This window comes from Oikopleura dioica, chromosome 1, assembly GCF_907165135.1.
Source record: "Oikopleura dioica chromosome 1, OKI2018_I68_1.0, whole genome shotgun sequence".
NCBI classification, from domain to species: domain Eukaryota; kingdom Metazoa; phylum Chordata; class Appendicularia; order Copelata; family Oikopleuridae; genus Oikopleura; species Oikopleura dioica.
Window position 1 is genome coordinate 14,206,497 of NC_137291.1, and position 27,839 is coordinate 14,234,335.

Below are 27,839 nucleotides of genomic sequence, written 5' to 3' on the forward strand. Positions count from 1 at the left end.
CAGTTAAAAATGCCCTTGAATATTCCGTTTTGACATTTCGATTTTCATTCAAATTTTCAACTCTTAGATTTGATGAATCTTATCTTCTCCCCCGGAGATACGTTGAAAGGAAACTTGTCTTATCTTCCCCGCATTCTTACTCCCATTTCTGAGGTATAATTACTCCCAAAAGTGCACTAGAACGAAATTTGAGAAAATCAGTAAACACACTCCGAACTCTTTATTTTTCTTTCGCCCTCTTCCTCGAACCGATTCGTGAAGCTTAAGAGGTTTAGCTCTGCGAAAACTCTCCGGGGCCTCTCAGCTGCACTCGTGCCGGATCTTAGAATCCTCTTCTCGCTAGAAAAAAGAGCTGCGAAATTAAACTTGCTCAACCTGCGCATTGCTCACAACCCACAAGCTGATGTTAACGACGCTTCATGATATAATTAAGGCCCTTTTCTGCCATTTGAAATTTCTCATGGTTTTTAAATGCAAAATCGAGTTAATTTCAGAGCAGCTGAAAGATTGTTAATCCAATCTTAGATGCTTCGAGCGAGCAAAAAAGTACGTATCCGTCGTGTTTTTATTTTGGTCCGAAGTGTGTTTGAAGTGAGGTCAAAAAGAAACAGTGAAAAAGGGCTTGGCAAATCTCAGATCATCCCGAAGCCTTTGGCGTTTTCCATCGCTTTGAAGAGTTTGGTTTTTAACTTTTCTCGGTCCGAGTAGGCAGGAAGCAGAAGAATATTGAAACATGTATGGGCTGAAAACAAAAGCAAGTTAGAAATGTTTAAAACAGAATATCTACAGCGCATAAATCAAACAAACCACAAACGCGGTTAAAAAGAGGGGGTAGCAAACTACTCAAAATTCAAGAGCTAACTATTTAGTCGATCTTGTATTTAGCGCGATTTAGCATGTTTAACATGGTCAATCAGGAGAATGAATTTTTGAAAATTTTGAACTGCTCTGCCCTTTCTTTGATTTGCGGAATGTTAAGTGATACCTGTGGGTAGTCGATCAGAATCCGGCCCTGACCGTTGAATTTTCGTTTTCAATCTGGCCAGACCGCCAACTGGCACTTTGTCTGATCCGGTATAAAATTCCAATAGCTTGCGTCGCTCTCCCTCGTCCATTTCGTCAAACACCGACCAGAACTAAAAGCGATTCAACAGCCGTTCCAATCAGACCCCGATTTACCGCTTTAATGCTCTCGTGAGCCGCTGAAAATCCTCCATCATAAGTGCATGTTCGTTTAAGCTCATCCCAATCGTAATCCCGTTGGCCAATGACAATCGCTTCCAACTCTTCTGGACGGAAAAGCGCACGTAGGGGCGAACGCTGAGTCACGAGGAAAAACCCTTTTCGGAACGCATTGAACTAAGTAAACTTCATTTCCATGAGTGAAACGAGGGCGCTTACAGATTTATCGATGCTCTTGTTCAGTAAAAAGTCCGCGTAGAGTTCAACAAACTCAAACTTGTTCAATCCATCCACGTCTCGTTCCCGTCCATTTTTGCACAAATCAAACTCGACTGGCTCGCCGAACATATCTTTCAACGTGACAGAAAATGTCAAACACATACTTTCCACTGTATCCTAAAACCAACAGTGTTTATCGTCTAAACCCTCAGTCCCTACCTTATCAGCTTCGAGCAGTTGAGTTAAATTTCGGTACACATCGGGGTGGGCAAATTCCAAATCTTGGAACTCGCCCTTGCCGCCAAGGAGCTTTTTGAAAATGCACGTTGAAAGGTTGATGTCCAAATTGATGCTGTTGTAAATTGCCAAGCCTGAAACCGCTTTTTTAGACAACGCCGGGGTCAATTATTAAATCGGGCTAAATCATTTTTTGACCTACCTAAGAGCATGCCAAGAAGAAGATATTCTTTCTCCGTGTCCTGAAATTGCACAGGATTGAACTGGTGGTAGCCCGTGTCCTCGTTGTACTGGAACATGCCATAATCCGGTTTGAGTATTTCGCCCAACAACAACGTGAAGAACTCTTGACAAATCAAATTAGTAAAACTAGATGGTTAATGTTTTCAGTCGAACCTTTGCTGACTCCTCCTTCGTCGATTCCTTGTTCGCCATCGAACTGGACCACAAACTGCTTCTGCAGCGCTGCTGGGTCATCTTGAATCACCATTTCCAGCTGCAAAAGTGTGTCTTGGATGATATTGTTTCGGGAGACGTTTATGATCAAAAAAGGCAGCTCTCTCATCGCTCCAAGAAATTCGACGTTTCTCCTGATCATGACTTGTTTCTCCCTCGAGTCGTAAAACAAAAAGCTCGTCTTTCGCTCCGTATTCAGCATAAAGGGATGATGGAAGAATGAAAAACGAGTGTCGTCCTCTTCTGCTTCGTCGAAAAGTCCGTCTGGATACCTCAGATTGATGAAATCCCTTTCGACTCGCAGCGCTAGAATACTGGATTAGAACGCGCGACATGTAAATTCACTTTGAAAATTTGCACTTTTCGGAAATTCCGTGTGCGGGAGAATTCAGCAAGCAAGATGCCATCCTGGCTAAGAAGTGAGAAGGTGAATTTGTTCGTACCATTATTGATGACTTCATTGACAAACTCAGAGTAAGGTATTTTCGGGCGATTCACGCTGATCCAATTTACGCCGAGTTTCTTGCACAGCGGATCGGTCATTGTCCCGCCAGAAGCGACTTGATTCAGCAAGTTGCTCCGCAGAAGTTCGTCAATAACGCGTTCATCCTCTGTTTGCTCATTTAGACCTCCGTTGTTTCTGTTTTCAGCTGCTTCTGCTGCAGGAGCATCCACATCCATCTCATTATTTTCAGTTTGCTCCTGACTTGACGATGAATTGACGATGTCGAGGTTGGATTGGAGATTTGCTTTCCAGTCAAGCATTGGCTCCGGGTCCACTGACGCGGTTTTGATTATATCGAATAAGAAATCCGCGTAATTCGGTATTAAAATATATGGCGCAACTCCAATCCGGGATGACGCCCAGTGGTTGGAAAAAGTCATGTTTTGGAAAGAAGTGATTTGAATAATCTTACTCGAGGAATTTTAATCTAATCAATTAAAATGTTGTTACTCCAAAGCTTTCAGTCTATGTGGCTGTGGTGGAAACATAACTTTATTTAATTAATGAAGCTTCTCCCTTTCGACATAATTTATGAATATGTGGATCTTCAGAACAGAACAAAACCGTTCCTAGCGCTGCTAGAAATAGGTACCTCATGGTACGCACGTAGCTAATGATCTTGGCGTCCTTGTGCACGTCTCGATCCGTGTCAATCTCGACGCATCTGAAAAGCGTAATTACGACCACTAGCTGCTGGTAGGTCATCGTAATCTAATTTGAAACCTCTGCGTCTCTGTCATTAAGGGGGTAGAACTAGGATTTTTGAAAATAGGCAATTCTAGACCGGCGCTCAAAGCTAAACAAGCTTAGATATTCTTATTCTCTCTTCGGCTGAAGATAAAGCAAACCTAGATCTAACAACATTTTTCTTAAAAATTTTTTTCGTCAACAGATTTCCGCGGTAGAGAGCCAAACGTCCACCCATCCCTTCAAAAATCGCGATTTTAGCCCATTCGCGTCCTCAAATTTCTCGAGTCACGTGACTAGCCAAATTTTTTAAATTTCATTTTAAGACAGTTTAACCCTTTTTCTAACAACATTTTAAAGGAAATTGTCCAATCATAAAAAATGATAACGTAATCGAAGCGCTCGAAAACTGGAAGTCGAAAATCGCGGATCGGCCAAAATCAAGGAAGAAAAATTCGAAATGTGATGAATATACTGACTGTTATCGTCTTCTTTTTACTCGTTTTTTGTTGTCAATAAATTAAATATTCTTTCTTATCAAAAATATGATCGAAAAATATCATTTTTGACGATGACTTTTTGATTAGGATAGCTCGCGCCGTCGCGGGTCGAAAATACTGAAGCAGGGCAGGAAAAGCATCAAAATCTCGCACTTTATAAAATCAAATTCAAATTTTGAAATGAGTCCAGCAGATAAGAGAAATAAAAAGGCTTTAGACCTTCGTTTCCTCCTTCTTCTAGTGCAAGGTCATCATCATCTTCCAGCTCGAGCACATCTTTTGAAAAAAATGAAGTAAGATTATTATAGATTTGCATTTTTAGATTTTGATAACAAACTTAGACCCGAACACATATTTTTTCTAATACATTACGATCACTAAATTTAGTTTACAAACATGTTTGTCAATTACTTCAAATTGTGCCAGCTTGTCAACGATGTTGTCACCCATTCTCAGAATTGTAGAAATGCGTATTTTCTACCAAGGAATGGGATTTCTAAAAATTTAGAATCGGAGCTTCTGGAATAACCACTTGTTCTTGCCGGTCTTGTATAACCCTAAAAAAGTTTGACCAGTTTGATTGGCGTCGGTTTCAGCATTCAGTTCGCTTGCCAATGCGGCGAGAAGATACAGTTCAAAACTGTTTCTGAAAATTTCAATAGACAGTTTGCAGCTGGCTGCACTGTTTCCGGAATTCGAACAGTCAATGCTCAAAGACTACTCCTGTTTCTCAATTTTGGAGCGGTTTTGAAAAATGGTCAATCAAATAGCGTCAATTTGACTCGATCCGATTCTGCTTTTGGTAAAGTGAGAAAAGATGTTCATGTTTCTCTGATGAAAATTTCTGACGAAAATATGAGTTCTTACAAAGCGAAAGCAGAGCGCCGACTTCAGCTTGACGATCCTAATTCGGGAATCTATTTTGCTGGAGACGGACAATATGAACGGTTCTTATTTATTCGATAAAGTTGTCAAAGAGCATTTTTGCGCTACACTTTCATCTAATGCATTATTTTTCTGGATGTACCTAACCAGGTCTCCTTTTTTCCCATAATCCATGACAATGTATATTGAACCAAATGATAAGGCAAGAGTTTGAAATGAAAATGATAAAAAATCACTATTAGCATTTTACTTTTTTCCAAACTTTCATAAAGTTGACAACGGGATTCAAAAGTTACGCCTGTAGCTATACAACGATGATGGTTCCGCAGAACGTGACCGACGATGATAGACCAAAGATTATCAGTAATTATGTCCAGAAAAGATCAGACACTTCGAACTGTGATGGACCTGGTCAAATCGCACATTGTAAAGCCAGTAAGTTCTTTATACCTCAGCCCCCTAGGTGGCAGGAGAATAAATTTATTCTCCTGCCACCTAGGGGGCTTTTTTGCGTTATATGACAGTAATATTAGATGAAATGGAATATCTTTCTTTCACAAAAATGGCGACTGATGTTCTTCTCCCACTCCATGAAACCACTTCTAAGCCGCTCCGATTCGCGACGGATGGAGACATCAAGTACAAGCATCCTTTGCTTTACACGAAGCATTATTCTCCTGACTCAAAAAAGGCTGGAGATGTTATTCTTTCTGAAGAAGCAATTATTTTTTTGCGCGACAAAGGTACTTATAATCTTTGGATTTATTTTACTATCAAATTACAGCGCACGTTTTGAAAAACGTCAGTAATCGTGTGGAGACCATTGATAAAACAGTAAAGCTGTTTTATCCAAATTGCTTTGGTGGAAACTGTAAACGACGATTCATTCAAGGGTGAGTTCTACGAAAACATTTTTCTTTCAAATTACAATTCTCACAATTCATTTTGATCGATAAATACTCTTGTTTTCATCAGTGTCTGATGAAAAGTGCGAACACACAGCGTTTTTAGCGAAGTTGGGAAAGACATCATCATGAAAAGCGAAAAACGGGTTGACTTTTGACCTTCAGATAAGTCAAAATAAAACGGTTTTGTATTTCACGCTTGGTTTTTAGAGTAACTATTGAAAATGAACTCAATTTATATTTTTAGCCTTCAAACTCTTATTGCTCGGTTGATCAAGGAAATTGGAGAAGATGAAGATTTTTATGAAGATGAGACGATTCGAGCTCGTTTTCGATATTTCATTCAACACTGCAACAACCAGCATGACAACTGTTTGGATCCAGAAAAATGCAGCAGAAAAATCCCGATTTTTGATCGAGAAAGCGCGAAGAAGAACCCTGATGCACAACTGGCTTCATTCCTTGATGAAATGAAAATTGCGTATTTTGAAAATACCGATTTTTTTAAAATCATGAGAAAATCCGCCTCGACAAGCTTCGTAGAAGCATTTCATGCCCTGCTCACCTCTCGATCCCTCATCGACAAATCAAAGATAGTGACCGTCTCGACCAGAGTTTGAAAAAATGCTAAAATCATGCATAAATATGTTAGCTCGAGAGGCCACAGTCTAATTTTTGTTATGAGCGACAGAGTATGAGCAAGGGTCATTTTATGCTCTTTTCATTTCATCCTTTTCAGGCTGACTTGGATCAAGGAACAAGCTCGAAAGGACGCTTCTTTACCAGAAATGACGCTCAAGGCTAGAATTCACAAATGGCTTGACCATTTTTTCAAACTCTGGTTCCGTCTCTTCTCGCTGAAGCATCAGTGTCTGTTGGTACAATAATTTGGAACGAAGGAGAGGCTAATGCTTTTTCCTTGATTTCAACAAAACTTGGATTTACGCTCAATGATCCTGTTATCGAAAAATTGCAGTCATTGAAGAAAGCTGCTGATGCTAATCGTCGATCACAAAAGTTGACGAAAATTGAAAATAAGTTCAAAAGAAGGGCGACTCTTGGAACTTATAACAAGACAAGTGTTTATCGAACGAAGCTGGAGAAAGAGCGAAAAGCTGAGAAGGAAATTGCTGATCGAGAAGAAAAACGAAAGAAGAAAGAAGTCGAAAATAAAGAAAACTCTGAAAAAGAAAATTAGTCTTTGCTTATCTTTCCTTATTTTTTCCATAAATTAGAATATATAAATAATAGTAAAAATATTTTAGTATATTCTCTATGAATAATTTTGATTTCTAAGCACGTGTTTACTGTAAAAATCATGAAAAAAGATCAAAACTATTATGGCAGGGATCAACGCTCAACGCAGGAATCGATTAAACTAAAATCGTTTTTTTCTCGATTTTGATTGGCGGATGGAAAAAGTTGTAATGATAAGTTTTATTTTGCATGAGCTAAGCTTTAAGAATCTGAAAAGAAAAATTTGAAAATCCGACTTTGAAAATCCTAGTTCTACCCCCTTAACCAAATTGCGCGACACTGATTTCTGTAATTTACGGTACCTGATGGTGATCGCTTGTTGAAGATTTTGAACAATTTGAAGAAGGTCTTGGCTATTTAATTTCGCGAACGCTTTTACTAGTTTTGACTCTTCACAGTTCTCCTCGCTCTCAAGTGCCTAGTCGTTATTTTAGGCGCTTGAATTCAAAAGAAGAGGACTCACGACTGGGATGTTATCAGTAAGAGTTTCACAAAGTTCCGGCAGAGCGTTTTCCAAGTACGCGGGAGATGCAATGTGCGGATTGACAAAAGTCATTACCACACTTTCGTAGTTTTCGAGACTTCTATTGTCTTTCGCGAACATTTTCCAGCGAAATTCCTTGATTCAAGGTCGATAAATTTCCTCCTCATTTTCCCCCCTCTTACTCTTATAGCTCTAACAACAGCCCTTTCCGCTGCTCCTCCTTGCTCCTCTACTGCATCGTAGAATCGCCTAAGCCCGTCCCAATCCACCTCTTTCTCGTCGCTTTCCAATCGGAAGCACCTGATGAGCTTTTGGGCTCTTGAAGAAACGAGTAAGTCACGTGAGTCTTATAGTATTTAGCCTCGGGAAGGCGATTTATCAATTCGCTCGCATAGAAAATCGGCAATGGCAATTCTATTTTTGGCCACTCTTTTTGAACACGATTTTCGCCGCTGACAGTTCCTGCGGAATCACTTTCCTAAAATGAAAATGTGTCAGAATTACCGCGAAATTCGCGCTACACACCATTGGAACATGTTCCCCTCCAGATGGGCCAGCCTTCGAAGGATTTCGATTGACATCTTTAGTCCTGTTCTTCAGCTCCTGGATCGCCTTGGCGCAGGCTGCGTCTGGCGCAAGGCCGTCTTTTAGAAACTGAACGGATAAAATAAAGACCTGCGCAATGAAAATTGAAGCGGTATCACTATCCAAACTTCGTATAACCGCCGCTCGGTCAGATTCAGGCGATTATCTCCGAGCTCAAGAATCAATTGCGGAAATTTACTTTCTCAATTGTAAAATTTGAACTTGAGAAAATTGGGTGATATAATATTGATGGAACGAAAAGATCGCACTAAAAGAAAAATAACCAAAAAATAGTGGAAAAATGTTCTAGAGCCCAATTTCTAAAGTAAAACCGCCAGAAACGGGAGAAAAAGCCGCTGCCATTTGGAAAAAAGCGAAAAAATAACGCAGTTACTTGTTCATAGATCGACTTGAAAAGACGCTTTGTGGCATCTTCCCGGCTGTTCTGCGGTCTTGCGTTGCTAGAGATGCTTTCCATTCTTTACTGTCACTGATTTTCCTTGCTTTTTTGACTTGCTATTTCGATTTTACTCAAACAGTCATCTCATGTTCTTCTTTTTACAATCTAAAAAGAAAGAGCATCAGAAATGATTTGAAAGGATAGGAGCATAACTTGTTGATTTTATTAATTATTTAATAGTAGTAACATAGACATACAGAATAACTCTTGAAATCAATCTGTGAGGATCATTTAGTGAGGTAAATAAGCGGGTGAGCAACTTGAACGAAAAGGAGAGGTGAAGAACATGGCATTTTGTTTGTTTGTTTTTGGGTGATATTAATTTTAAGGGATCATGAATTTTGCTGAATTATAAAAAGCCAGAATTGTAATTTTCGCTAAGAAATCAGAGCGGGATACGCGGCAGTCCACTTTTTATCGATCTCGCTCATTTGTTCTTTTTTCGGGTTTGATGTTGATAGATGTTGATTTTATGCGTGTTTTACGTTGTTTTACGCGATTAGATTATGATATGATCCGAAACCCAAACCTTCTATTTCATGAAAGAAGAGATTTTTGGTGGATGTTTGGTCAACGGACCGCCAATCAAAGAGCTCATGAACGTGCTTCCTGAAGTTGGTAACGCCGATCGCCGAGGTCTCGACTAATCTGTTAATCACTTGTTCATACAGGCGCAGGTTTCTGAAGCTCTCCACGTGCTTAGTCCGCAGGTGAAAAATTCGCTTTGGAATTTCGCCCTTTCCACGTGACGCTTCCCGAACGAGTTGAAGCACTTCGGAGAAGATTTCGACGCTTTCGTCACACACGGCCTGTAAAAATAGCGTTATCACAATTGCGGTTGCCGACATGCCACGCTAATATTTTCGCTAAATCGAATTTGTCACAATTCCAAATGTCAAAGGAATGAAATAAAGAGAACTTCACTAGGGTAGGTCAAAATAGAAATTTTCGAGAAAAAATTGCACTAGCTAAATCACAAAGCAAGAATATATTCAACCACAAATGGCCACTAAAACTCACCTCCGTTGAATTTTCCACAGAGTTGAGGAGAATTGTTTCTTGTTGAGGCATTTTTTCGACTTCTATAAAACTGGTATCAACAGCTGAATTCATCTCCGGAATGTCGAGAAAGCTCATCAAGTCGTTTGGCAAGGCAATGCCAGGGTATTCCGGCGGCGTTACTCGGTAGATCTCATTGTCAAACGTCTCTATCGCCTGTTCCCCTGGATCAGGAGCGGTGGAATGGCCTTCAGAGGACTGGTATGTTGCGAAGCTTCCAAGACTCGGTTCTGTCCGACTTTTGCGCATTTCAGACGCAAAGTGAGATGGCCTTGACAAAGGATTATTCAAAATAAGTGACGTTGATGACATTACGTTAACATTGTACCATGAAAACGACCTTTTCAAAAAAAAAATTATGATCAATCCCGTTCCTTGTTATGTGTCCGTTCGTTGCGGCAAAGGTCTCGGCATCCGTTGTGAAGCGGTTGAAAAACGGGAGGTTTCGCTGGAGTTTGGTCTCGTTGAGGCTCTGTGAGACGAGGGGCTCCTCGAGGGGCTTTCCTTCAGGAACGGAGGGCATTTCCGCGCCAGACGAAGCACTGGACAGCACTCGATGGGTTCTCGTTACGGGCCTCAGCAAACGGCTTTTCATGGGCGACTGAATAATCCGGGTCAAGGCGCATTACGTTCAAGGAAAATTTAATCGATTCTTCGACGTAATTTTCCAAGTCATCTACCGTAATAATGAACGTAAAGAGATTATCGATATTATTTTTCGAATGAACTTCAAAAAGAAGATCTTCAACATGCAACTTGCGAATCAAGACGAAATTTGTTTATTATTATCTAAGCGTCTGGCCGACGCCTTCGGTTTGAAGGCTCATGTCAAGAAAGATAATGTTAGAAATATTTCAACTCGAAATTCTGAATTCTAATTCCTCACCATTGGACTCGAGCTGTCGAAACTCTGGTGCCTGGAGATAGTCAATTCCATGGCCGTTGTATCAGAAATGCTCCGTTGTTCCCGGTAAAGTGGTGTTTTTCCTGATTCGAGTTCGTCGTTCATCGACCACTGGCGGGAGATAGACACTATCAGTGGCCGGTTCTGATCTAACAAGCGGCTTATCGAATGGACCAAATGCTCGTTTGAGCGGTTGATCCCATCTGTAGATTGAAACGGATCGTTCAATGAAGCGTTGGAACTGTCGATGTACAGATCTTTGAAAGAATCATCAGGAAACGTGCTACTAAAATGGTCTGTTAAAACGGAGTCGTAATAGAGAAGTAGGTCAGCTTGTGGCTCTCTAAACGCATAATTCTCGCCGCGTAAATCCATCCGTGAAAGAGGATTAACTGCGCAACCCCTTAATAACGAAGCGTAAACTAAATCTCAATCCCACACGGAAAAACCATGCTTGACTCCTAAAAAAGGACTAAAAAGGCAACTCGGATAAATGCGGCCGCATGAAATCGTGGAAAATAGCATTGGCGACAGGAGCCAACGCGGCGGCATTTTCACTGACCTTGACCAGGAGTCGACTGTTGAGTTGCGCTGACGGCGGCCAATGTCTCCAACGAGCCGTTTTTTCACCTTCCATGAAAGATTTGTTTCGTATTCAATGAGATCAGCGCCATACGGTGACCTGCTGATCCAGTTGACCACATAAAATGCTTTTCGCAAGGTTGACGTCAAATCCGTCAAAAATATTCGTCAAAATTGGCTAATTATTTTTAGTTTTGAGGTAACACATAGTTATGCTCTAAGCACAGATTTTTTAAAACAAAAATGTCTTGTTTACTTATTAGCCTAGATTTTTCAAAGAACGAGGAGCATAACATAAGCTGAGGATTAGCAGATTTTGGCGCTCCAACAAAAATTCCCTGGTTTAACATGACATCTTGTCACGTTCCTTCGTTTCCACCGCAAGTCCGCCCTATCTCCTTCATCTGAAGGGCCCAAAAAGTTTACTAAACAACGTGAACCTCGACCTGTTGCTCTAATAGGCAGCCAATCGTGTTTTAGGTTCTTGATAACGAGCGGCCAGAGATGCGAAGAGAACACATTGCATCCGAAATTAGTGCTTAGGATTGCACCTGCGCTCCACAAAGCGGATAACCGATCGAGCTCGCTTTCCGGCAAATCGGAGGCGACTGGTTGATTGAGTTGAATTACCAGTTCTTTGACGTAGTCCTTTAGTCGCTCCACCCCAAAGGTGTGCGATGCAAGGGAGTGGAGAAGATTGTGCGGTAGGTGAACCGGGCGGACGATATTTCGACTAATTTCGGGTTATAATTGGATTCAATAACAGACTGAAATTTCAACGCACGTTCTCAGAAAACTGTACTTCCCATGTAGGAAATGTTAGAAACCCGAGTCCCTGAGAACGCTGCGCCTCGGAACTGACTCTTTCTCATAATCCTTGACATCGGATGTCGAGAACGAAACCTTAAGCCTTCCTATGATTTCTTTACTAAACTCATATTGCCCAGTTGTCATCCAGTTATCAAGCATAGAGTCAAGATCAGTAACTCCGCCGAACTCTTCTACTTTTTGCGCAATGAATTCGTTCTCAACCAGGACGCATAGAACCTTCTGTCTCAGAGAGAGGTCGAATTCCATGATCATTCCGAGCTCTTGGAGAGCGTAATTAGCAATTTTTGGGATTCGGATGAATTGCTGAAAGGCAACGAGGGCCGTGTCAGATTGCTGGGGTGATTGGCGGACCAAGCTGAGAGTTTGCAAGTACAGCCACTTGTCTTTTACGATCCATTCGGCTTTTGCTTCTACCCAGAAAAGGACCAACTCTGACAGGTAATTCTTCAAATGATCAGAAGCGGAATCCGCGATGTCTTCAAAAAGCGGCCTGCAATGCGGCTGTGAAAAATCAAAAGCCGACAAAATGAGCTTTTCTAGAGGACAGTTATCATCGTCGAGCATGACAGAATCCGAGCTAGAGGAAGAGTTTCTTCGTTTGAAACATTTTCCAAGGTCGTTTATTTGAAATTTGATCGTTTCCATCATCCTCTTCATTCCGGGCCTTATCGCCCCAATGGCTTTGATATTTGAATCGCATACGATATACGAATACAACAGGGGAAAATAACGGATGAATAAGCAGTTCTGACTCGTCAATTGTTGGCGAAGGATGAACGGAGATTCGCGGGTCATTTCCACGAGCTTTTCGTAGTAATGATTCAGGATCTCATCGATGATTTCAATTGACCACTCGAATAGCCTGCTACAGGTGGTTCTTCTCGCTTGAAAATAGAGACACAATGTCCCTAAGAACGAAATGAAACACTCCGCACATTCGATCTTTTTCCCAACTTCCTCTTTTTCGGTCCAGAGCGGTCCCCACTCAACGTTTTCATCCGCCCAATGAGGATTGATCAAATGTCCTCTGATGCTGTCAACGATGTCTTGAACCTTAATGCCGTTGGTTGTTTCTAACGTTTCATCCCCATGCGGGAATATTTCGCTCATTTTCTCGTCCATGAATTCTTTCAATTTGCGACTCAGTACAAGCCAATCTGGCGTGTACTCGCTCGTGTCCAACTGAAGATCTTCAAGACTAATCAGAAACGCATTTTCTGAGTCTTCACTGGGCTGTCTTTCGAGACTTCCCTTCGTTGGGCTTTTCGGCGTGCTCCCTACTGACGCAGCTTTTTTCGACCATTTGATAAGTGATCGCTTTCCAAAAGACTTCCTGGAAGAAGCGGTGTTGTCGAAGATGTTAGCAGTGGTTTTTGATTTGGTGATGTTGAAAATGCCAAGTGATGAGCGCCGTGAACTGGTGTTTGATGAGGTTGGTGCAGGTGTGGGAACGGGAACTGAATTTAAGTGAGTTTTTTCAAGAAAAAATTGCGTGGCAGTAATCAAAGCGGAATGTTGCGTGTTTTGACACTTGTAAGTCTCGATTCTGGTTGAGCGAAATTTGATTACTTTTTGATCTACAGTTCTAGCGCTTCTACACTTTCTGACAACTGTCGTAATATCTTTTGATCTAGGAGGCTTCTAACGCTCAAAGCCATCTGTAGCGACAAGTACCATAGATAATCATGTATAGAGGCCGTAATTTAGTGACGTAAAAATACGTACCAGAGAAAATTGGCTTTGGTTTTTGTGTACGAAGTTTGATTTGATGCTGCAGGTAAATGGATTGCTGAAAGGAGGCCTTCCGCAGTCGGCGGTAATTTTTAAGCCACATGATTGCCTGATGAGCGCGTCGTTGACCCCGGTCCGTGGAACCTTCCTCGTTTACTATGTGAGTCAGGCGGGAGGTGATTATCTCGCTCGTTGCTAGAAAAGAATGTAAATAGAGAAAAAAGGGAATGAGCTGGGATAAGTGAGGTTAATTGGAATGAAAAAACGAAGTTGTTATTATTGTAATAAATGCAAATGACTTGAAAGTGGACTTGACTCTTACCGAGAACGAGCATTGCTTTATCTGATAATTTGGTCTCTAGGGACGATTCTTTAGGGATTAACTGATTATTTGAACCCGCTTACCGGAAAGAACAGAATTTGAAACGCAATGCGCAGGAAGATAAAGTGACGTAAGCACATCGATTTCTGCTAGTAACAAGCCTCCTTTGGCCGCTACCACTTCTGACTGAGCGTTTGTGATGAGTTCGATCAGGTGTTCGACCAAGCGCGCTTCGAGAAAAATTGCTAGGATGAGGATTTTGAAGGATTGTGACAGGTCAAAGTACGTTCCGTCCGTTTCGTAGATGCTCTCTTTATATCGACTTTCAGCGACGAGGAAGTTCTGGGCGAGACTAAATTCTTGCTCGTCGTCGTAATCTAATTTTTGGCTTGCTGCGACTAAATCGTCAAAGATCGTCGAGCACTCTTCCGATTTTTCTTCAATTTCTTCCAGCTCCTGTTCCTGACAGCTGCGGATGTTGAAGACGTCAAAGAGGAGTGTTAAAAGTGAGTCGAGCAAAATCGTGTCTTCCAAGTTGCAGCAAAATATCGCCAAAAGCTCGGAAATGGAATTGTTAAAGCGGCCGTGGCAAAGATTCGCCAAGCCACGCCAGTTGCGGAGAAGAGAGGTCAGAGCCAGGCGAGACGCGTTGTATTGGACACCTGAGCATGTTGGAGCTTGGAGAACTGCGCAATCGGAATGCTTGCCTTTTTCGAAGTGAGGCGAGATCAAATAACTGAAAATTAAATTTCCATGAAATTTGCGTCTTCCCAACCTGAGGTGGTAATCGGCGCTGACGTTGGGCATAAACTGGATGAGGTGTAAAATTGTGATGACCATCGATTCTGATATGTTTGGACTTGTCCCTGTGATGGTTTTATCCAGCACAGCATCCAACAACACTCTGAAACCACCGACTTCGATAACGGAAGTGGGTGCAGCAAAGCTGATTTCGCATAGGATTTCTTTTGTTCGGTTCTTTTTAAAAATGTTTGTGGATGACACAAAACAATTCTGGGACCCCGCCCCGGATGCCCATAATTGAGCGATGGTGGAAAATTTGAACGACAGTATGCTAAGGTTTATAAGAGCCGATTCCTATACAAGGGCGATAAAGCTTATCTCGGACAGGTAGCGTGCGTTTCTCAGCGGTATCATGCGTATCGTTGCGTAAGGAATTGTTGATAATTGTGACTAAGGTGATAACAAGTGCGCGTGGAAGGTGTTTGGGTACGATCTTGAGGAGTTTGCGAATTAGTTTTAGCGCTTGAACTCGATCTTCATATGCTGGATCGTCGTTGTTGTTGTCAAGAATTCTGGGAACGCTTGATTGGTGCTCGTTTGAAAAATGTTTTACCTGACGATAAGAGCAGCCATTCCGCGTTGAATGAATACGTCGACATCGCCAGGCGTATTCAGGAAATAGCGCAAAAGACGGATGGCGGAAGCGCGGATTTCTTTCTCCCTGATAACCGTTGGAAATTTCAATCCAAATCGAAATTAAATCAACATAAATAGAAGCTAAATCTGAATCTTTACGTCACTGTTTGTATTTGCACAACGCTGCCTTGATAGTAGGGGCGCACGTAATAGCCATAAAACATCCCCAAATTCCACCTTACTGTCATAAGGGGTCTAACTGTTCAAGATTCATGGAGAATTGAACAAGTTAGAATTCTGAGACCCCGTTCCTAGGCCATTTTCCTCTGATTCGAATATACTTTTCACAGGCCTGATTAAAGTGCGCCAAAAACTCCTTTTTCTCATCCAAACTAAGAGCTGCTTCTTGCGTTGAAAGTCTTTTTCTGAGAGAAATCGTCGTTTGCCTAAGGTGGTGCAAGAGATTTTCTTCTGGCGTCCCGTTCCGGAGCTCCAAATCCCCCTGAAAATTGGTTTAGGGAGTGAGTTATTCTCTGAGCGTTTTTCCTTGCTGACAGATCTCGCCGAAATGGTCCTAATTCTGCGCCTAAACATCCTGTGCGCGAATTTAGGCAAGTGAGACAACTCAAAATCATCCGCCATCCCCTTTTTTGACGCGGATTGAATATTCCGTCTCTGATTAAAAATTCAAGCTTCTCTCTTTACTCAAGTCAAAGTCTGCTGAGAAAAGTTCTGATTCTTTGGCAATTTGCCCTTCAGGAGCGATTTTTGTTAATTTTGGCGCAGGCCATTTTTGCTGTGTATTTGAACAAAAAGTTGACACAGGGTCAGAAGGCGATTCTGATAGTCGGCCAAGATATTTTTTCTTTCAGAATGCAAGCATACTATTCTTGCGAAAGATACACAAAACAAAGAGAGTCTTCGTTGATTTCAAAAGATTACCTTTGTCAAAGCTTTTGACTCCGCCCGATGAGGCCGCCTTCTGAGCTGCCGAGTTGGGCGGATCATCGATGTCATCTTGGCAATTCAAAAATTCTAGTCCATTTTAAATATTTTTCTAAAGCACGATTTCTTGTCTGAAAAAAAAATACCAACAAATATACACCGGAAGAAAATTTAATATTGAAGGAATATCATAAACTATTTTTAATAAACTTTGTCTGGCAGACTGTCTGCGAGACATTCTGAGTCTCAAAAAAATGATGGATAAATGTACAAAGTAAAGTCTATTTTCATCAGAGAAATTTTCTTAGTGGCAATGATCAGGAGGAAAAGGGAGATTTAGCGGTAAAAATAAAATTGATCTGATAGGGGCATTTTTTAATTGAATAGAATTGAAGCTAGAAAAACACGCAATTGTTTGTTAGGTTCTTAGGAGTCGAGAATGAGCTGTGTAACTTCGTGGGCAAGGGCTCCGTTTAGAACTGTCGGAGTCTTAAATGGACGAAGAGGAAGACCGGCTGGCATTCCGATGCGTTGGCGATTCTGGACGATGATTTCGCGAAGATTACTGTGAATAGGTCCACGTGATTCTTTCTCTTCTTCAATTTCTGGTTCAGCTGCTAGCGCATCTTCTGAAAAACAAATTCTTTTGGCGCAGAAATGGATGATCTTACCAAGAGATTTTAAAAGTTCCGGATCTCTGATTAAATACTTTGAGTTTTTATGCACTCTCGCTGCTCTTAAAATTGAAGCTGTCGTGTATTCATCGCGTTCTTTCCTTTCTTTCTTGGGTGGTTTCTCAGGAATGAGGAGGGACCAGTCGATTTTGCGCATGCTTCTATCTTGCAAGAGCTCCACATCTTGCAGACACAAGTCATCAATTGGTAGGTCGCGCTGAAAAAAAAGAATAAATGAACGTGAACCGCGGTTGAGCACGTGGGTATTCGTGGTCAAAGCATTACCGAGTCAACATCCATTCCATTTTCATTATCTGAAATGATCTCTCCCTCGTCTTCGCTCTCATACTCCCCCTCTTCCATCTAAATCAGTCTTGTTAATCCACAGTTCAATGAAACGTCAAAATATTTACATCGTCGTCCTCGATTTTCGGCTTCTTTACGTTGTTATCAGTTTGGGGCGGACTCGTTGCCTTCCGCTTCTCGCTCTCTCCATTTTCTTCACGTCTTGGAAAATTTTTGTTATTGTTAGTTTTTGATTGAAAAAGTGTTTGATAAATAAATTTGTGTACAAGAAGCTCTCTTCCTTGATTTCAACTCTCTCTTTCTCTAATTTCATGAAAAAATTTAAACGATGTGAATAAAATATGCATTCGAGTGTTTTTGGGTCTCTCTCGCGATAAATCTCTCTAACTGAAATATTTCTTCATACAGTGATCTCTTAATTCTCTCTCTGTTAATCTCTCGGATCTCTAGTTCTTTCCGTATTCTCTCTCCCGGAAACTACCTGGGACTATCGGATACCTCTCCATCCTCGATTTCACCGTCTTCGACCATGACTTTTATCTCTCTGAAATCACCGAAAGTTAAGAGAGCGCTTCGATATTTGAACATAATGGTAACGTTGCGCAGTGAAATAGCGAGATTCTTTCTATAAATAGGAGCTTCAGAAAAACAGACGCTTGGCGATCTTTGAGTCGATGGGGCCACCTGCTCCGAGCCCTTTTCTTTTGCCAATGAGTCCCGATTTCAGCGCTTTTTCTTGTTCGACTTTGCACTTTTGTGGAAGTGGCAGTTCCAGGGGAGGTGTTGGTGGGGGATCGTTGGAGAAATACGGCAATTCTAGCGGTTTCGGTAACGAAAAAGACATGGTAAAGAATCTTACGAAGGCACTGGGCAGCATCTAATCTCCTGGAAGGGCACAAATGAAACATTCCTTGCAGCAGCTCTATGAGATCGTTTCCTGCTGCTGTGAAGATGTCTCTAAGGGGAATGCCTGGGCAGAAACGGAACTCGCAGTAGTCCGGAAGAAGGTGATGGTTGGGCCAATTTTCTTGAGTAGGGGTGCCAAAGACATCGAAGATCTTAGACAGTTGATCAAGATCGGAAGCCCCTGGAAGAAGAGCGCTTCGACGAAGAAGTTCTGCTGCGATGCAACCAACTGACCAGATATCAACCCCTGAACAGTTTTTACACTCGATTTCTAAGGCAGACCAATTACCTGTACTGTACTGTCGGGCGCCAAACATCAATTCCGGCGATCGATACCACCTGGTAACGACTTGATGCGTTAGTTCTCGACTTGGCGAGCCAAATGCTTTTGCTAGACCAAAATCACCGAGTTTGACGACTCCTCGGATATCGATGAGCAAGTTATCTGGTTTCAAATCTCGATGGAGCACGAAATTCTTGTGCAGATATTCGAGGCCTCGAAGAGTTGCTATCAGAAATGCTTTCGTATGCGCAGGAGTGATCATAATATTCTGGTCTCGAATAAGATCTTCAAAGAGAGTTATAAGAAAGGAGGAAAGGAGATTTTCAATCACCAGCAAGGTCTGTCTCCATGAAATCGAGGACCAGGGAAATGTTCGATTTCTGTCCAAATACATCAACGAGCTCAATGATATTCTCGTGCTTCAGCTCTTGAAGCAGCTTGATTTCTCGCAACGCAGTTCTGTTTATTCCATCCCTTGCCTCTCTTCGATCACCGAGCTAGAAAGAACAGTTAATCATTCAGGAGTTCTTGCACTGAACCTTGATTTTCTTGATAGCGACGATTCGTCCATGCGGGTCAAGAAGATCCTTTGCTTTATAAACCGTCGCAAAAGTACCTTCGCCGAGAAAATTTATTCTTTCATAACGCTTGCTCCCAACAAGGGCCATCTGAAAATAGAAATTTACAAGGACTTGTTTCGAATTCGTTCTCGTGGCAGTAGAAAATTTTCAGTTACTTCGATGAAAGAATTTTTTGCTTTCGCCCGTTTCATAATTCAGCTCATAATAAACATCAACTTGAAACTGAGTGACTTGTTGTTGGTCGCCGAATTGTTGAGCTTGCTGGTGTAACTCAGAATATAGCGGTATTCGATGGACTGATGGGATGTTTTCTGGACGCTCAAAGTTGCCAGACATGAATCGGATGATCAGAAACTTGTCATCTTGGCTTATGTTTTGAGCGGAGCTGAAATAAGAGTATGAGTGGAAAAGAGTAATGAACAAATAGCTCACTTGAAAATATCTTGGAGCTCGGCCATTTGTTCTTGGTTTAATTGAAGAGTTTGGGCCGTTGCTTGCGGCGCACTTGGAGTAAACTCTTGCTGCTGTTGATCACCTTAATTTTATGGTAGAATTCGTTTCAAATTAGCTCGGGTTGTTGCTCACCATAGATAGTTTGACCGTATGGCTGTTGCTGAGTCGTTTCCATCGTAAGTGTCATTGTCTCTCCTGCAGCATAACCCGCTTGCTGCGCTTGAGCTTGCTGCATTTGATGTTGCTGATGCTGTTGGCTTTGAGGATGGGGAAGGTCTTCTTGGTAAATTTGCCCGTCGCCGTAAATACCTCCCTGTGGCATGAATCCCTGGGTAGCTGCAGGAACAAGCTGCTGCATCGTTTGAGGGCTGGTGAAAGGCTGCTGAGGTGGAGTGGATATCTGCCCTGGTGTTCGCCGCTGTGCATAAGGTGAGACAGACGATGACTCGGAGTTGGTAGAATTGAGCCGGCCAGAATCCCGACGGCGCTTTTTCAATCGATTTTCTTCCGAAACCTGGAAGATTGGGCCGACACCAGGAGTTCCTCCCGGAGTAGAGTGAGTCGGAGAAAACGGGCCGCTGGAAATGGAGCTTTGGGAATCTCGACGTTCGAGAAACACGGCATTCTTCGCCTCTGAATCGGAATCGGTCGATGCTCCTTCGCCGTCCGCAGATGATTTTTCTTTCTTGGCCTTCTTCGTTTTTTTCTGCTTGATGGTAGGAGGCGCTTCGCCAATGTCGAGCATTTTCGTCCCTCCAGAACGCGAAGTTTTCTGATTCGTGCTTCTCATCGAGTTCTGTCGCTTTCCGCTGCTAATTGACACGAACTGATGCGCGCCATCTTCTTTGTCCATGTATTTGCTCGAACTAGAAGTGATGCGCGATCTAGAGCTTTGTTTCTGAATCTGTGATGCGTAGTCCTGGCTTCGTTGGAGCAATTCTTGTCGGAGAGCGGCGGATTTCGGTTTTCGCTTGAGCGTAAAATGCTTTTCGACTTTTCTTTCAGGCGCGTCGGAAATCAACTTGAGAAGTTCTTTTGAAACAATTCTGCATTCTAGTGGGAGCATGCGCGAGTCAGGAGATTCATTCGCCGCTTCTACCAGGTCATTGATGATCGAGCTGATATAAAGCTGATAAGAACAAGGGCTAAAACGAATGTCTACCTGAGCCTACTGTCAACGGAACTGATGTACTTGTGAAACTGGAATTTGCGCGGGTAGAATTTTAGGATTTCTGCGATGATGCGGACCCAATGATCTGCGTTTTTCAAAGCCATGTTAATGATTTTCTCGAAATGCGTATCCATCTCGTCCATTTTCGATCGATCTTTCAATATATGATGATGCTTATTTTCTACTATCAAACCTCAGTACCTAAGTGAAGCATCGACAGAAGAATTTGTATTTGTATTCCTGCATTCAAAGTTTCAAAGGAAGCCACAACTGATTCAATATTCTCAACTCTACGGAACCAATAAAATCGGAAAAGAAACACTGACGAACCGTAAAATTTTATTAATCTGCGGAGGAACCCAGTTCTCCTCACCAAGCTTATTCTCCAGCCACATTGTTCCGCCAGTATTATCCATCAGTCTAATCAATCAATCTTTTCAGAAACAGTCATCTCTGGTACATACTGGCAGCTAGGCCCACACTCATACTTTGTGCTTGAGTCTCGATGTAATTTATTCTAGCGAAAGACAGTGATACAAGTAAGTCGTGAGAGTACTAACAGTAAAATAAGAAAAAGACTCGACAATCAACTGAATATCCGTTTTTCTCAATTTTTTTCTGACGTTTTAAAAATTTTATTTATTTTTGAGATTTGTTGATTTTTTTGTTAAAATTTTCAACAATTGAAAGGATGGTGGCGGTGTTGGCGATTATGTTCAACTAGCGTGGATTAGCGACGATCTCGCTCGCGATCGTCGTATTCTGAGCGGCGTCTTTCCCGGCTTCTGCTTCGTGCCCGCTTTCGTTCTCGCTCCCTATCACTGAAACAAAGCTGAAATGCAGCAATTCTAGCGCTCATTACCGGCTTGAGCTTCTGTCCCTTCTATCTCTTTCGCGAGATCGATCTCTTCTCCTACTCTTTGACCCTCTATCGTGACTGTCGCGTCTTGGAGCGCCGAAGGATTTTTCCTCGATTCCGTGAAGACAATCATTCAGCGATGAGAGCATAACTTTCGTTCTTTCATGTTTTCCAACCTAAACCCGCGTTAAAAATCAACTCTTTCTTTCACAGTACCTTTGAGTTCTTGACTTTCGCGATGGCATTGAGTAGAACTGAAATGGATTCACCATAGTCCGACTTTGTCGCCAATTCTACTGCCTCCTTGATCGCATTCCTATTGAAAGAACTAAGCTGATAGAGTAACTAGAAAGAGACATACGTTGTTATTTTCTGGTTTTCGTTAATGACATCTTCTTCTGACTTTTCATCCGGCTTTGAGAATCCGCCAGATACACCCCAAGCAGCGGGTGGGCCTGGTGGAACTCCGGGCATGGCGCCCATTGGCGGCATCATCATCTTTTATCGGGATTTAAAACACTCACTATCGATATATTCGAATATTGCCCCAAGATCGGATTTTTCGAGTTTTAAATCCGTAACGGTGGCATTCCTGGAGGTCGGGCGCCGACGGGAGGGAATCCGGGTGGGGGGACTCCAGGAGGGAAAGAAGATGGAAATCCAGGAGGGGGCATTCCTGGCATGGAAACTGGAGGCATTCCGGGAGGCGTCATTGGTGGCATTCCCGGTGGAGGCATTGGTGGCATCACTAAAGAGAATATGTTGAAATCATCGAAGACTACCATGAAAGGATCAAAAGGATTACGACATTTACGTTTACCGTTTGCCATCGGGAATGGCATAGGCGGGGAACAACTCCGTTGGTCGGTTTCTTTCCGTTTTCTTTGACCTTTTCTTGATTTCTATCGCAGAGTTTGTCGTTGAAAGCTTCGTTGAATTCCTTTAGGGTGACGGCATTGGCAGGCGTTACAACTGGCCTGACTCCGTTGAGGTCGCCGCGGGGGAGCTTCTCCATCACCTGTTTCGCGCTCGCTTCGCTTTTAACGTCAACGCGAGCAAAGCCCTTGCTCTGACCGTTTATGCTGCTCTCGTGGATGTACACGTCCAAGATGTCGTACACTCCCAGTCGCCTAATCGCCATTTCCAAGTCAAAATCACTCGTCCACCAAGTCAAGTTTCCAACATAAATTGACACGCTGGAAGTCTTTATCTGCGCGTCCTTAAACGTCGAACTCAATGGCTCGAAGGCTTCGTACTTGGGGATTTTATCCACATCTTTGTACAGATCGACTTCGTCAGCCATTACTGTAATAGAAGATTGATGAGAATTGAGTCTTATTTTGTTTGAATTGGATCATGTTTTGATTTGTGAATGAAATTGCAGAATGGCTAATGGTAGAAGTATCAGAGTTGTTAGAAAAAATACATAAATAAGTTTTTTCTTGGAGTTATTGCATCTTGGGGTAAACATGTTAAATTTGCAGTTAAAATAATAAGCTACTACATATATGAAAATAAGAAGATAATAGAGAGAGAGAAAAGAGGGCCAGGAAAAAAGGATCATTTAGGTATCAATAACTGAATATTTGAACGAGGCATGTAAGTCAAAAAGAAGGAGTCACAGCAGATAAAAGGGTTTTAAAAAAGAACAATTAGAACTAGAAAGCCATAAATAATCAGGCGTCACCAGAATATGATTGTTTGGGAGAGTAAAGAATAGATCAATATTGAAACTTTCAGGTGAAAGTGTACCATTCGGAGCTTGTAGGCAAAATATGTAAAGAAGTCTTTTGTCAAAAAGGGTAAGATACTGAATTCGTAGAAGTGTATGAAAAAATAGTAAAGAATTTAGCAAAAACAGCGCGGAAAATATTTTAAAACACTTGAAAGAAATAATATGAGAAATTGCGTAAAGAGAACATTTTGAAATTAGAAATTAAAATACAGTAAGGGACAAGAATTTTAAATGGACGCTTCTTTGAACTGCAGACTGAGGTCGTCTTTTTCAGCGGTTTCTTCTGTACTTATCAGTTGCGCCTCTTGCGCTAGAATTGGGTTTAGAACGCGATTAATGCCGGGTTCTTACCTGGGGGCTGTTCTTGGTTTTCTTTCTCATCGTGGCTTATCACTCCAACAATGTGCACTCCATTAGTCGGCTCGGGCTTCAATTTTTTTTTAAGTTTATAAAAAGGAGTGAAGCTTACAGTAGCAGGCTTTGAATTCTGAGTCGAGATCAAATCAGCAACGGGTGCAGAGTTCATTGTTCCGACGATATTTACTCCATGAATTGGGGGAGTCGCAACTCGCTGCTCCTGGGGTACGATCGGCTCTCCTAACATGTCAAACATCTGCGGTGGAGCATCATCGACTGGTGTTCGGCCACAAGGGGGCGTTCCAGATCCTAAATGGAGAGATAATGAGAAGTTTAAACGGTGATTTTTAGCAGGGATGAGGATCAAACAACACCATGAAAAGAGAATCAAGCGCACCATCGTTTTTTTTTCAAGCGACTTACTGTCAAGTTGTCCAGCGAGACGGAGGCCAGTCTTTGGCCGCGGCATTTTAGGCCTGTTAGTATCTAATAAGACATGCAATAATGACATACAGTTACATCAAACAATGAAAAAGTGAAACGAAACAAATGAGTTGATGGACTGATATTTTACCATTTACGTAGTTTTCCGTTTCCAAGAAGCTTGGAATTTCCTCTTGCCGCTCTTGCTGGTATCGCTCAAGTACCTTCACTGTTTCTGCCACTTTTTCGTAGGAACCGTTGAAATACGCGACTAAAAAGGATCAATACAGGGTCTCGCAGAAACTCTACCTGTAGCCGAGTGGAGCAAGAGACACTGTTGTCTCATGACTTTGATTCTATTCTCATCCAATAACTCCAGCTTCACACCAACATCGCTCCTTTTCTGCTCATATGCCGCCCTCGCCTGGTCCATTTTAAACTGCGTCTCTCGAACTTTACCGCTCATCGCGTTCCTCTGCGTCATCTGGAGTTCTTCAAGCTGGTTTCTGTACGCGTCGTACTCGATCCGACACTTTTCATAATTGGTGATTGTGTCCAACGAGTCCTGAAGGAGTTCTAGAGCTGAAAAATGCTTGAAAGAACCTGGATTGTCTGAGTAACAAGAGTCTTCAACGAATCTGCGAAGGAAGAAAGGACTTTGATAAGGGTATCGCCCTGGTCTGTGATGTGATGATAAACAGACCCATTTACGCTCAATTCTCCCATCAGCTCCGGCTGCTGCCTAGTCAAATCGTTGAACACCTCCGACATTGCCTTGTGCGTTCCTTTAATCGCTGTCAACTGCGCTGCCAAGCTACTTGTCAGTTCCAGCAACCTGGTGTAACGAGCCTTGGTGTTTTTAATCTTTTGGATCTTCTCATCTAACTGGAAGTCGACAGTGCGCGTGCCTTTGCCGGTACGCTCGTTGTACATTTGCTTCGTGCAGCGGTACGTTTTGAGACCCCAGTCTTTCAAGTCGATTGACTTTTGGATCGCTTTTTCGGCGTATTCTGTGCTCACTTTTCCAGCAACAGCGTTTGTTATCTGACCCACCAGGCCTTGTGTGAGCGGTGATCGGCCATAACCACCACCTAAAATGCGAATGAGGGGTAGTGGTCACATGATTCTTACCTGAAACGGATTGGCTGCCGTACTGATTTGGAACAGCTGAATATCCTTGGCCATAACCTGGGCTTCCGTAACCAGGTCTAGGAGCTTGGTGATGTTGCTGCTGTTGCTGAGCGTACGGACTTTGGTGAGGGGAGTTGTAGGTCGATGTTGAACCGTTTCCGTATCCGTACGGAGAGTTGACAGAAGACTGCGTTGGAGGGTTGTAAGAGTGGGACGGTGTACTGGCATACGAAGCAGGACTGGCTCGATTAGGTGTTATTTGGCTGAAGAAACGATTATGGGAGGAAGGGAGGGAACGAGAAATCAACCTTGGAGGGATGATACCAGTGTTGTTTGGTGTATTGTACCCAGCTCCGTTGTGAACGACTTGAGGAACGCTTTGATGATGGGGAGAGCTAAAGGGAGCCTGCTGCGTTTGTTGTCCATGGTAGGGGCTTGAGGTGTGCTGATTCTGAAAACCACTGTTCTGAGGGTAGCCAGCGCCGAAGTTTGGTGACGCTCCCGCCAATCTGGATCCGATTGACGACATGATGTCTACAGTCTAAGAGGAAGGTGGAAGGTTAATTGCTGCGTGAAATATTTATTAATAGATCGAAAACGGACACCTAAGAAGTGATTAAAGGTGGACAGGTGGACTTTTGAAGTATGTAATAATACAAAGTAGTGAACTATCAAGATGCGACTATTTTCTGCCATCAACACTTGTTTTTCTTGTTTCTTTGGTCGAAAATGACGATGAAATAAAACAACGCACATGTGACATGTATGTTTCTTTTTGAACTTCTCTTTCTGTTGAATCTTTAATTCTGGAATATTCTTTTTTAAAGACAGGAACAATATATGGCCATTCTTGAAATTGAATTATGCTGAAGAATGACGAAGCGGGGGAAAGTGAGGACGAAACTGGCGGAATCACGTGTCGGAACGGCCAGCCTCGCTTGGATTGAGCTCCTGGAGAACCTTGTCCAGCTGCACCCACGGATCATGGAGGTGAATTTCAATCCAGCACGGGCAAGCGGTTACAGTTTGACGTCTGTAGCGCTCGCCCCATCCTTTGACGAATGAAATTCTATAGAAAAAATAAATCTAAGAAGGGATGGAGAAAGATGGTTACCTGAAAGAACAGAGAGCTGAAACGGACTCGACTCTTCGATGACCGAGCGGTTTTTGGCTGGCGAGATAATTGACAAAATACTGCTCGCAAAATATTTTCACGGCTTCATAACGAGAAGGAATTTTAAAAACGGTGGCGCGGTGAAGATTATTACTGAACAGATGAACGTAAATTTTTGATTGATTTTTAGGGGACGGGTTACCTTAACGAGCACGTCGCAGACTGGACGAATATCGACGATTCGGAATTGTTTTTGATCCATATTTCTGAGTACATTCCATTTGTCTTTCTTTCTAGCGTGATTCCGTTGCCTATACTTCTCCTGGCAAGCTCTGAGTCCTGTTTTCTGTTGATGTTTGATATGTGGCCGAGGCTGAATCTTGGCTCGTCTGAATTCGTCACTGGCGGAGCCGTAAAGCCGTCCACGTGAGCTACGTCGAGATTTTTGCTCGGGTCTGATCTAGTGGCGCTGAATTGTGGCCCGAGTCGCTTGAAAAAATGGATAATTGGGGGATTTTCGATGGATTTGGGACTCTTACGTGATTGTATTCAAAGTACAAGACCGAAGCCCAAGCGGACATTTCCCTGCTGATATGCTGCTGTGGCATTGTTCTGTGAATCGGACTGTTTTGGCCATATTGAGCATGATTCGGGGAAGAGGCGAAGGAAGAGCCGGAGGAAGAAAAGGGACTGTTCTGGTGAAAGACGTCCTGCTGTTGGCTAGAGCCGGGAAAGACGTTTTGCGACGTGGGAGAGAATTGATTTGGAAAGGTGATTTCTTGAGGGGAGCCGGTCAGCTGATCCAGAGTGGGATTCGGGTTCTGGAGTACTGGCGCAGGCTGGCGAAATTGAGCTAGAGAACAGGATTGAAAAGGGCTTGAATTGAATGGGTTTAGCCTTACTAAGAGTGAAGTGATGGGGATGAAGGCAGACAGGATCGGAATTTCTTAGAAAATAAAATGTTACTAATGATGTTTTGGTCTTTTTTGTAGCAAATGGAGATAAATGAGCTGTTGAATAATTGATCTTACCAAAAATCGGACTTGAAATTTCTCTATAAAGATGCTATTTGCGATGAGTTTACGACTCTCTGTTGCAAAAAATCGTACCTTAGGATATTGTGGGTGCAGTTTTGGCGGATGGAGACTTCTGAACTCTCTCGGATCGTCGTAAATGCAAAGAGCTTGGCGAGCAGGAAGGGCAGGCCGCGACGGGCTAGGCTAAACTCAAAGCATGAAAAAATACACGCTCCGTTTGACTGGCCAACCGAAAATATTCATCATTAGTCGAAGATGAGCTCGGGATGCTGTACGAGTTCAGATCGGAAGTGGAGATCAGCACGCATGCACAGCTTCCTGCATCGTCATTTAGCTTTAGAAATATTTTTACATATTTCGACTGCTAGCTTTTTTTACCACTTGCAGAAGCTCGTTAATTTTCTTCCCGAGTTTCTTCGCAAGATGTTTGAAAACCTTCTCACAAAGCTTGTCCTGCTCATCGGTCAAATTTCCCGCGAGGCGACGCATTTCCAGCATCTTCCTCACAGGCGCCGGAGTCCCCCATCTGTTCATCAACAAGAGAAAAAATCTTCAACAACGAAAAAGCAAAAAATCAGAAAAACACAAAGTTCCTTTTCCAATTTCAATTCTTTCTGAAGAAAAAAGTGTCACTTTTTTATTGTTCTTTTTTTGGGAAGATGGATCATTTAGTAGCAGTTGAGTAGAAAAAAA

The 27,839-nt window shown here is 42.5% G+C and overlaps 9 protein-coding genes and 1 long non-coding RNA gene across 11 annotated transcripts; all 10 read right to left on the reverse strand.

Moving 5' to 3' along the window:
* Positions 1-576: 576 nt before the first annotated feature.
* On the reverse strand, positions 577-8,463 carry LOC145706132 (ubiquitin-protein ligase E3A-like). The gene is made up of 14 exons (XM_081783656.1): positions 8,297-8,463; positions 7,843-7,971; positions 7,500-7,795; positions 7,297-7,452; positions 7,136-7,251; positions 3,169-3,263; positions 2,538-2,873; positions 2,035-2,400; positions 1,841-1,984; positions 1,621-1,772; positions 1,402-1,578; positions 1,180-1,359; positions 986-1,136; positions 577-742 (listed from the first exon to the last, which is right to left on the reverse strand). Exons 4-14 carry the CDS (start codon positions 7,435-7,437, stop codon positions 633-635), a joined length of 1,968 nt encoding a protein of 655 aa, XP_081639782.1. The 5' UTR covers positions 7,438-7,452; positions 7,500-7,795; positions 7,843-7,971; positions 8,297-8,463; the 3' UTR covers positions 577-632.
* A 51-nt stretch (positions 8,464-8,514) lies between these two features.
* LOC145709934 (uncharacterized) lies at positions 8,515-9,690 on the reverse strand. Its single transcript, XM_081787625.1, has 3 exons — positions 9,383-9,690; positions 8,892-9,171; positions 8,515-8,798 (listed from the first exon to the last, which is right to left on the reverse strand). Exons 1-3 carry the CDS (start codon positions 9,668-9,670, stop codon positions 8,740-8,742), a joined length of 627 nt encoding a protein of 208 aa, XP_081643751.1. The 5' UTR covers positions 9,671-9,690; the 3' UTR covers positions 8,515-8,739.
* A 95-nt stretch (positions 9,691-9,785) lies between these two features.
* LOC145695485 (uncharacterized) lies at positions 9,786-14,752 on the reverse strand. Its single transcript, XM_081772466.1, has 8 exons — positions 14,567-14,752; positions 13,875-14,527; positions 13,792-13,827; positions 13,464-13,664; positions 11,354-13,195; positions 10,888-11,035; positions 10,308-10,611; positions 9,786-10,022 (listed from the first exon to the last, which is right to left on the reverse strand). Exons 1-5 carry the CDS (start codon positions 14,629-14,631, stop codon positions 11,727-11,729), a joined length of 2,424 nt encoding a protein of 807 aa, XP_081628592.1. The 5' UTR covers positions 14,632-14,752; the 3' UTR covers positions 9,786-10,022; positions 10,308-10,611; positions 10,888-11,035; positions 11,354-11,726.
* Positions 14,753-14,866: 114 nt separating this feature from the next.
* On the reverse strand, positions 14,867-15,408 carry LOC145712311 (uncharacterized). The gene is made up of 3 exons (XR_014135211.1): positions 15,359-15,408; positions 15,149-15,256; positions 14,867-15,107 (listed from the first exon to the last, which is right to left on the reverse strand). It is a non-coding gene; the product is annotated as an uncharacterized LOC145712311 (long non-coding RNA).
* An 863-nt stretch (positions 15,409-16,271) lies between these two features.
* LOC145703311 (uncharacterized) lies at positions 16,272-17,640 on the reverse strand. The gene is made up of 5 exons (XM_081780657.1): positions 17,578-17,640; positions 17,204-17,297; positions 17,076-17,153; positions 16,788-17,007; positions 16,272-16,745 (listed from the first exon to the last, which is right to left on the reverse strand). The coding sequence occupies exons 1-5, from the start codon at positions 17,625-17,627 to the stop codon at positions 16,543-16,545; spliced, it is 645 nt and encodes a 214-aa protein (XP_081636783.1). The 5' UTR covers positions 17,628-17,640; the 3' UTR covers positions 16,272-16,542.
* Positions 17,641-17,668: 28 nt separating this feature from the next.
* Positions 17,669-18,976, reverse strand: LOC145695499 (cyclin-dependent kinase 7-like). Its single transcript, XM_081772484.1, has 5 exons — positions 18,825-18,976; positions 18,617-18,782; positions 18,292-18,570; positions 17,956-18,249; positions 17,669-17,912 (listed from the first exon to the last, which is right to left on the reverse strand). Exons 1-5 carry the CDS (start codon positions 18,951-18,953, stop codon positions 17,737-17,739), a joined length of 1,044 nt encoding a protein of 347 aa, XP_081628610.1. The 5' UTR covers positions 18,954-18,976; the 3' UTR covers positions 17,669-17,736.
* On the reverse strand, positions 18,971-20,947 carry LOC145695489 (uncharacterized). Its single transcript, XM_081772472.1, has 6 exons — positions 20,821-20,947; positions 20,692-20,780; positions 20,482-20,644; positions 19,452-20,437; positions 19,299-19,401; positions 18,971-19,251 (listed from the first exon to the last, which is right to left on the reverse strand). The coding sequence occupies exons 1-6, from the start codon at positions 20,904-20,906 to the stop codon at positions 19,014-19,016; spliced, it is 1,665 nt and encodes a 554-aa protein (XP_081628598.1). The 5' UTR covers positions 20,907-20,947; the 3' UTR covers positions 18,971-19,013.
* Positions 20,948-20,985: 38 nt separating this feature from the next.
* Positions 20,986-22,668, reverse strand: LOC145712312 (cleavage and polyadenylation specificity factor subunit 6-like). Its single transcript, XM_081789997.1, has 6 exons — positions 22,151-22,668; positions 21,931-22,097; positions 21,711-21,847; positions 21,566-21,665; positions 21,353-21,525; positions 20,986-21,311 (listed from the first exon to the last, which is right to left on the reverse strand). The coding sequence occupies exons 1-6, from the start codon at positions 22,650-22,652 to the stop codon at positions 21,221-21,223; spliced, it is 1,170 nt and encodes a 389-aa protein (XP_081646123.1). The 5' UTR covers positions 22,653-22,668; the 3' UTR covers positions 20,986-21,220.
* A 581-nt stretch (positions 22,669-23,249) lies between these two features.
* Positions 23,250-25,556, reverse strand: LOC145695488 (arfaptin-2-like). Of its 2 annotated transcripts, XM_081772470.1 has the most exons (9): positions 25,304-25,556; positions 24,996-25,258; positions 24,468-24,955; positions 24,174-24,429; positions 24,016-24,135; positions 23,865-23,927; positions 23,554-23,750; positions 23,436-23,511; positions 23,250-23,394 (listed from the first exon to the last, which is right to left on the reverse strand). In XM_081772470.1, exons 1-9 carry the CDS (start codon positions 25,522-25,524, stop codon positions 23,312-23,314), a joined length of 1,767 nt encoding a protein of 588 aa, XP_081628596.1. In that variant the 5' UTR covers positions 25,525-25,556; the 3' UTR covers positions 23,250-23,311. The 2 variants fall into 2 exon arrangements, with proteins under 2 accessions (XP_081628596.1, XP_081628597.1); XM_081772471.1 differs by lacking the exon at positions 23,865-23,927.
* A 3-nt stretch (positions 25,557-25,559) lies between these two features.
* On the reverse strand, positions 25,560-27,774 carry LOC145695495 (SMAD family member 3-like). Its single transcript, XM_081772479.1, has 8 exons — positions 27,525-27,774; positions 27,377-27,480; positions 27,219-27,329; positions 27,012-27,055; positions 26,649-26,962; positions 26,312-26,598; positions 26,110-26,262; positions 25,560-26,064 (listed from the first exon to the last, which is right to left on the reverse strand). The coding sequence occupies exons 1-8, from the start codon at positions 27,678-27,680 to the stop codon at positions 25,908-25,910; spliced, it is 1,326 nt and encodes a 441-aa protein (XP_081628605.1). The 5' UTR covers positions 27,681-27,774; the 3' UTR covers positions 25,560-25,907.
* Positions 27,775-27,839: the final 65 nt, after the last annotated feature.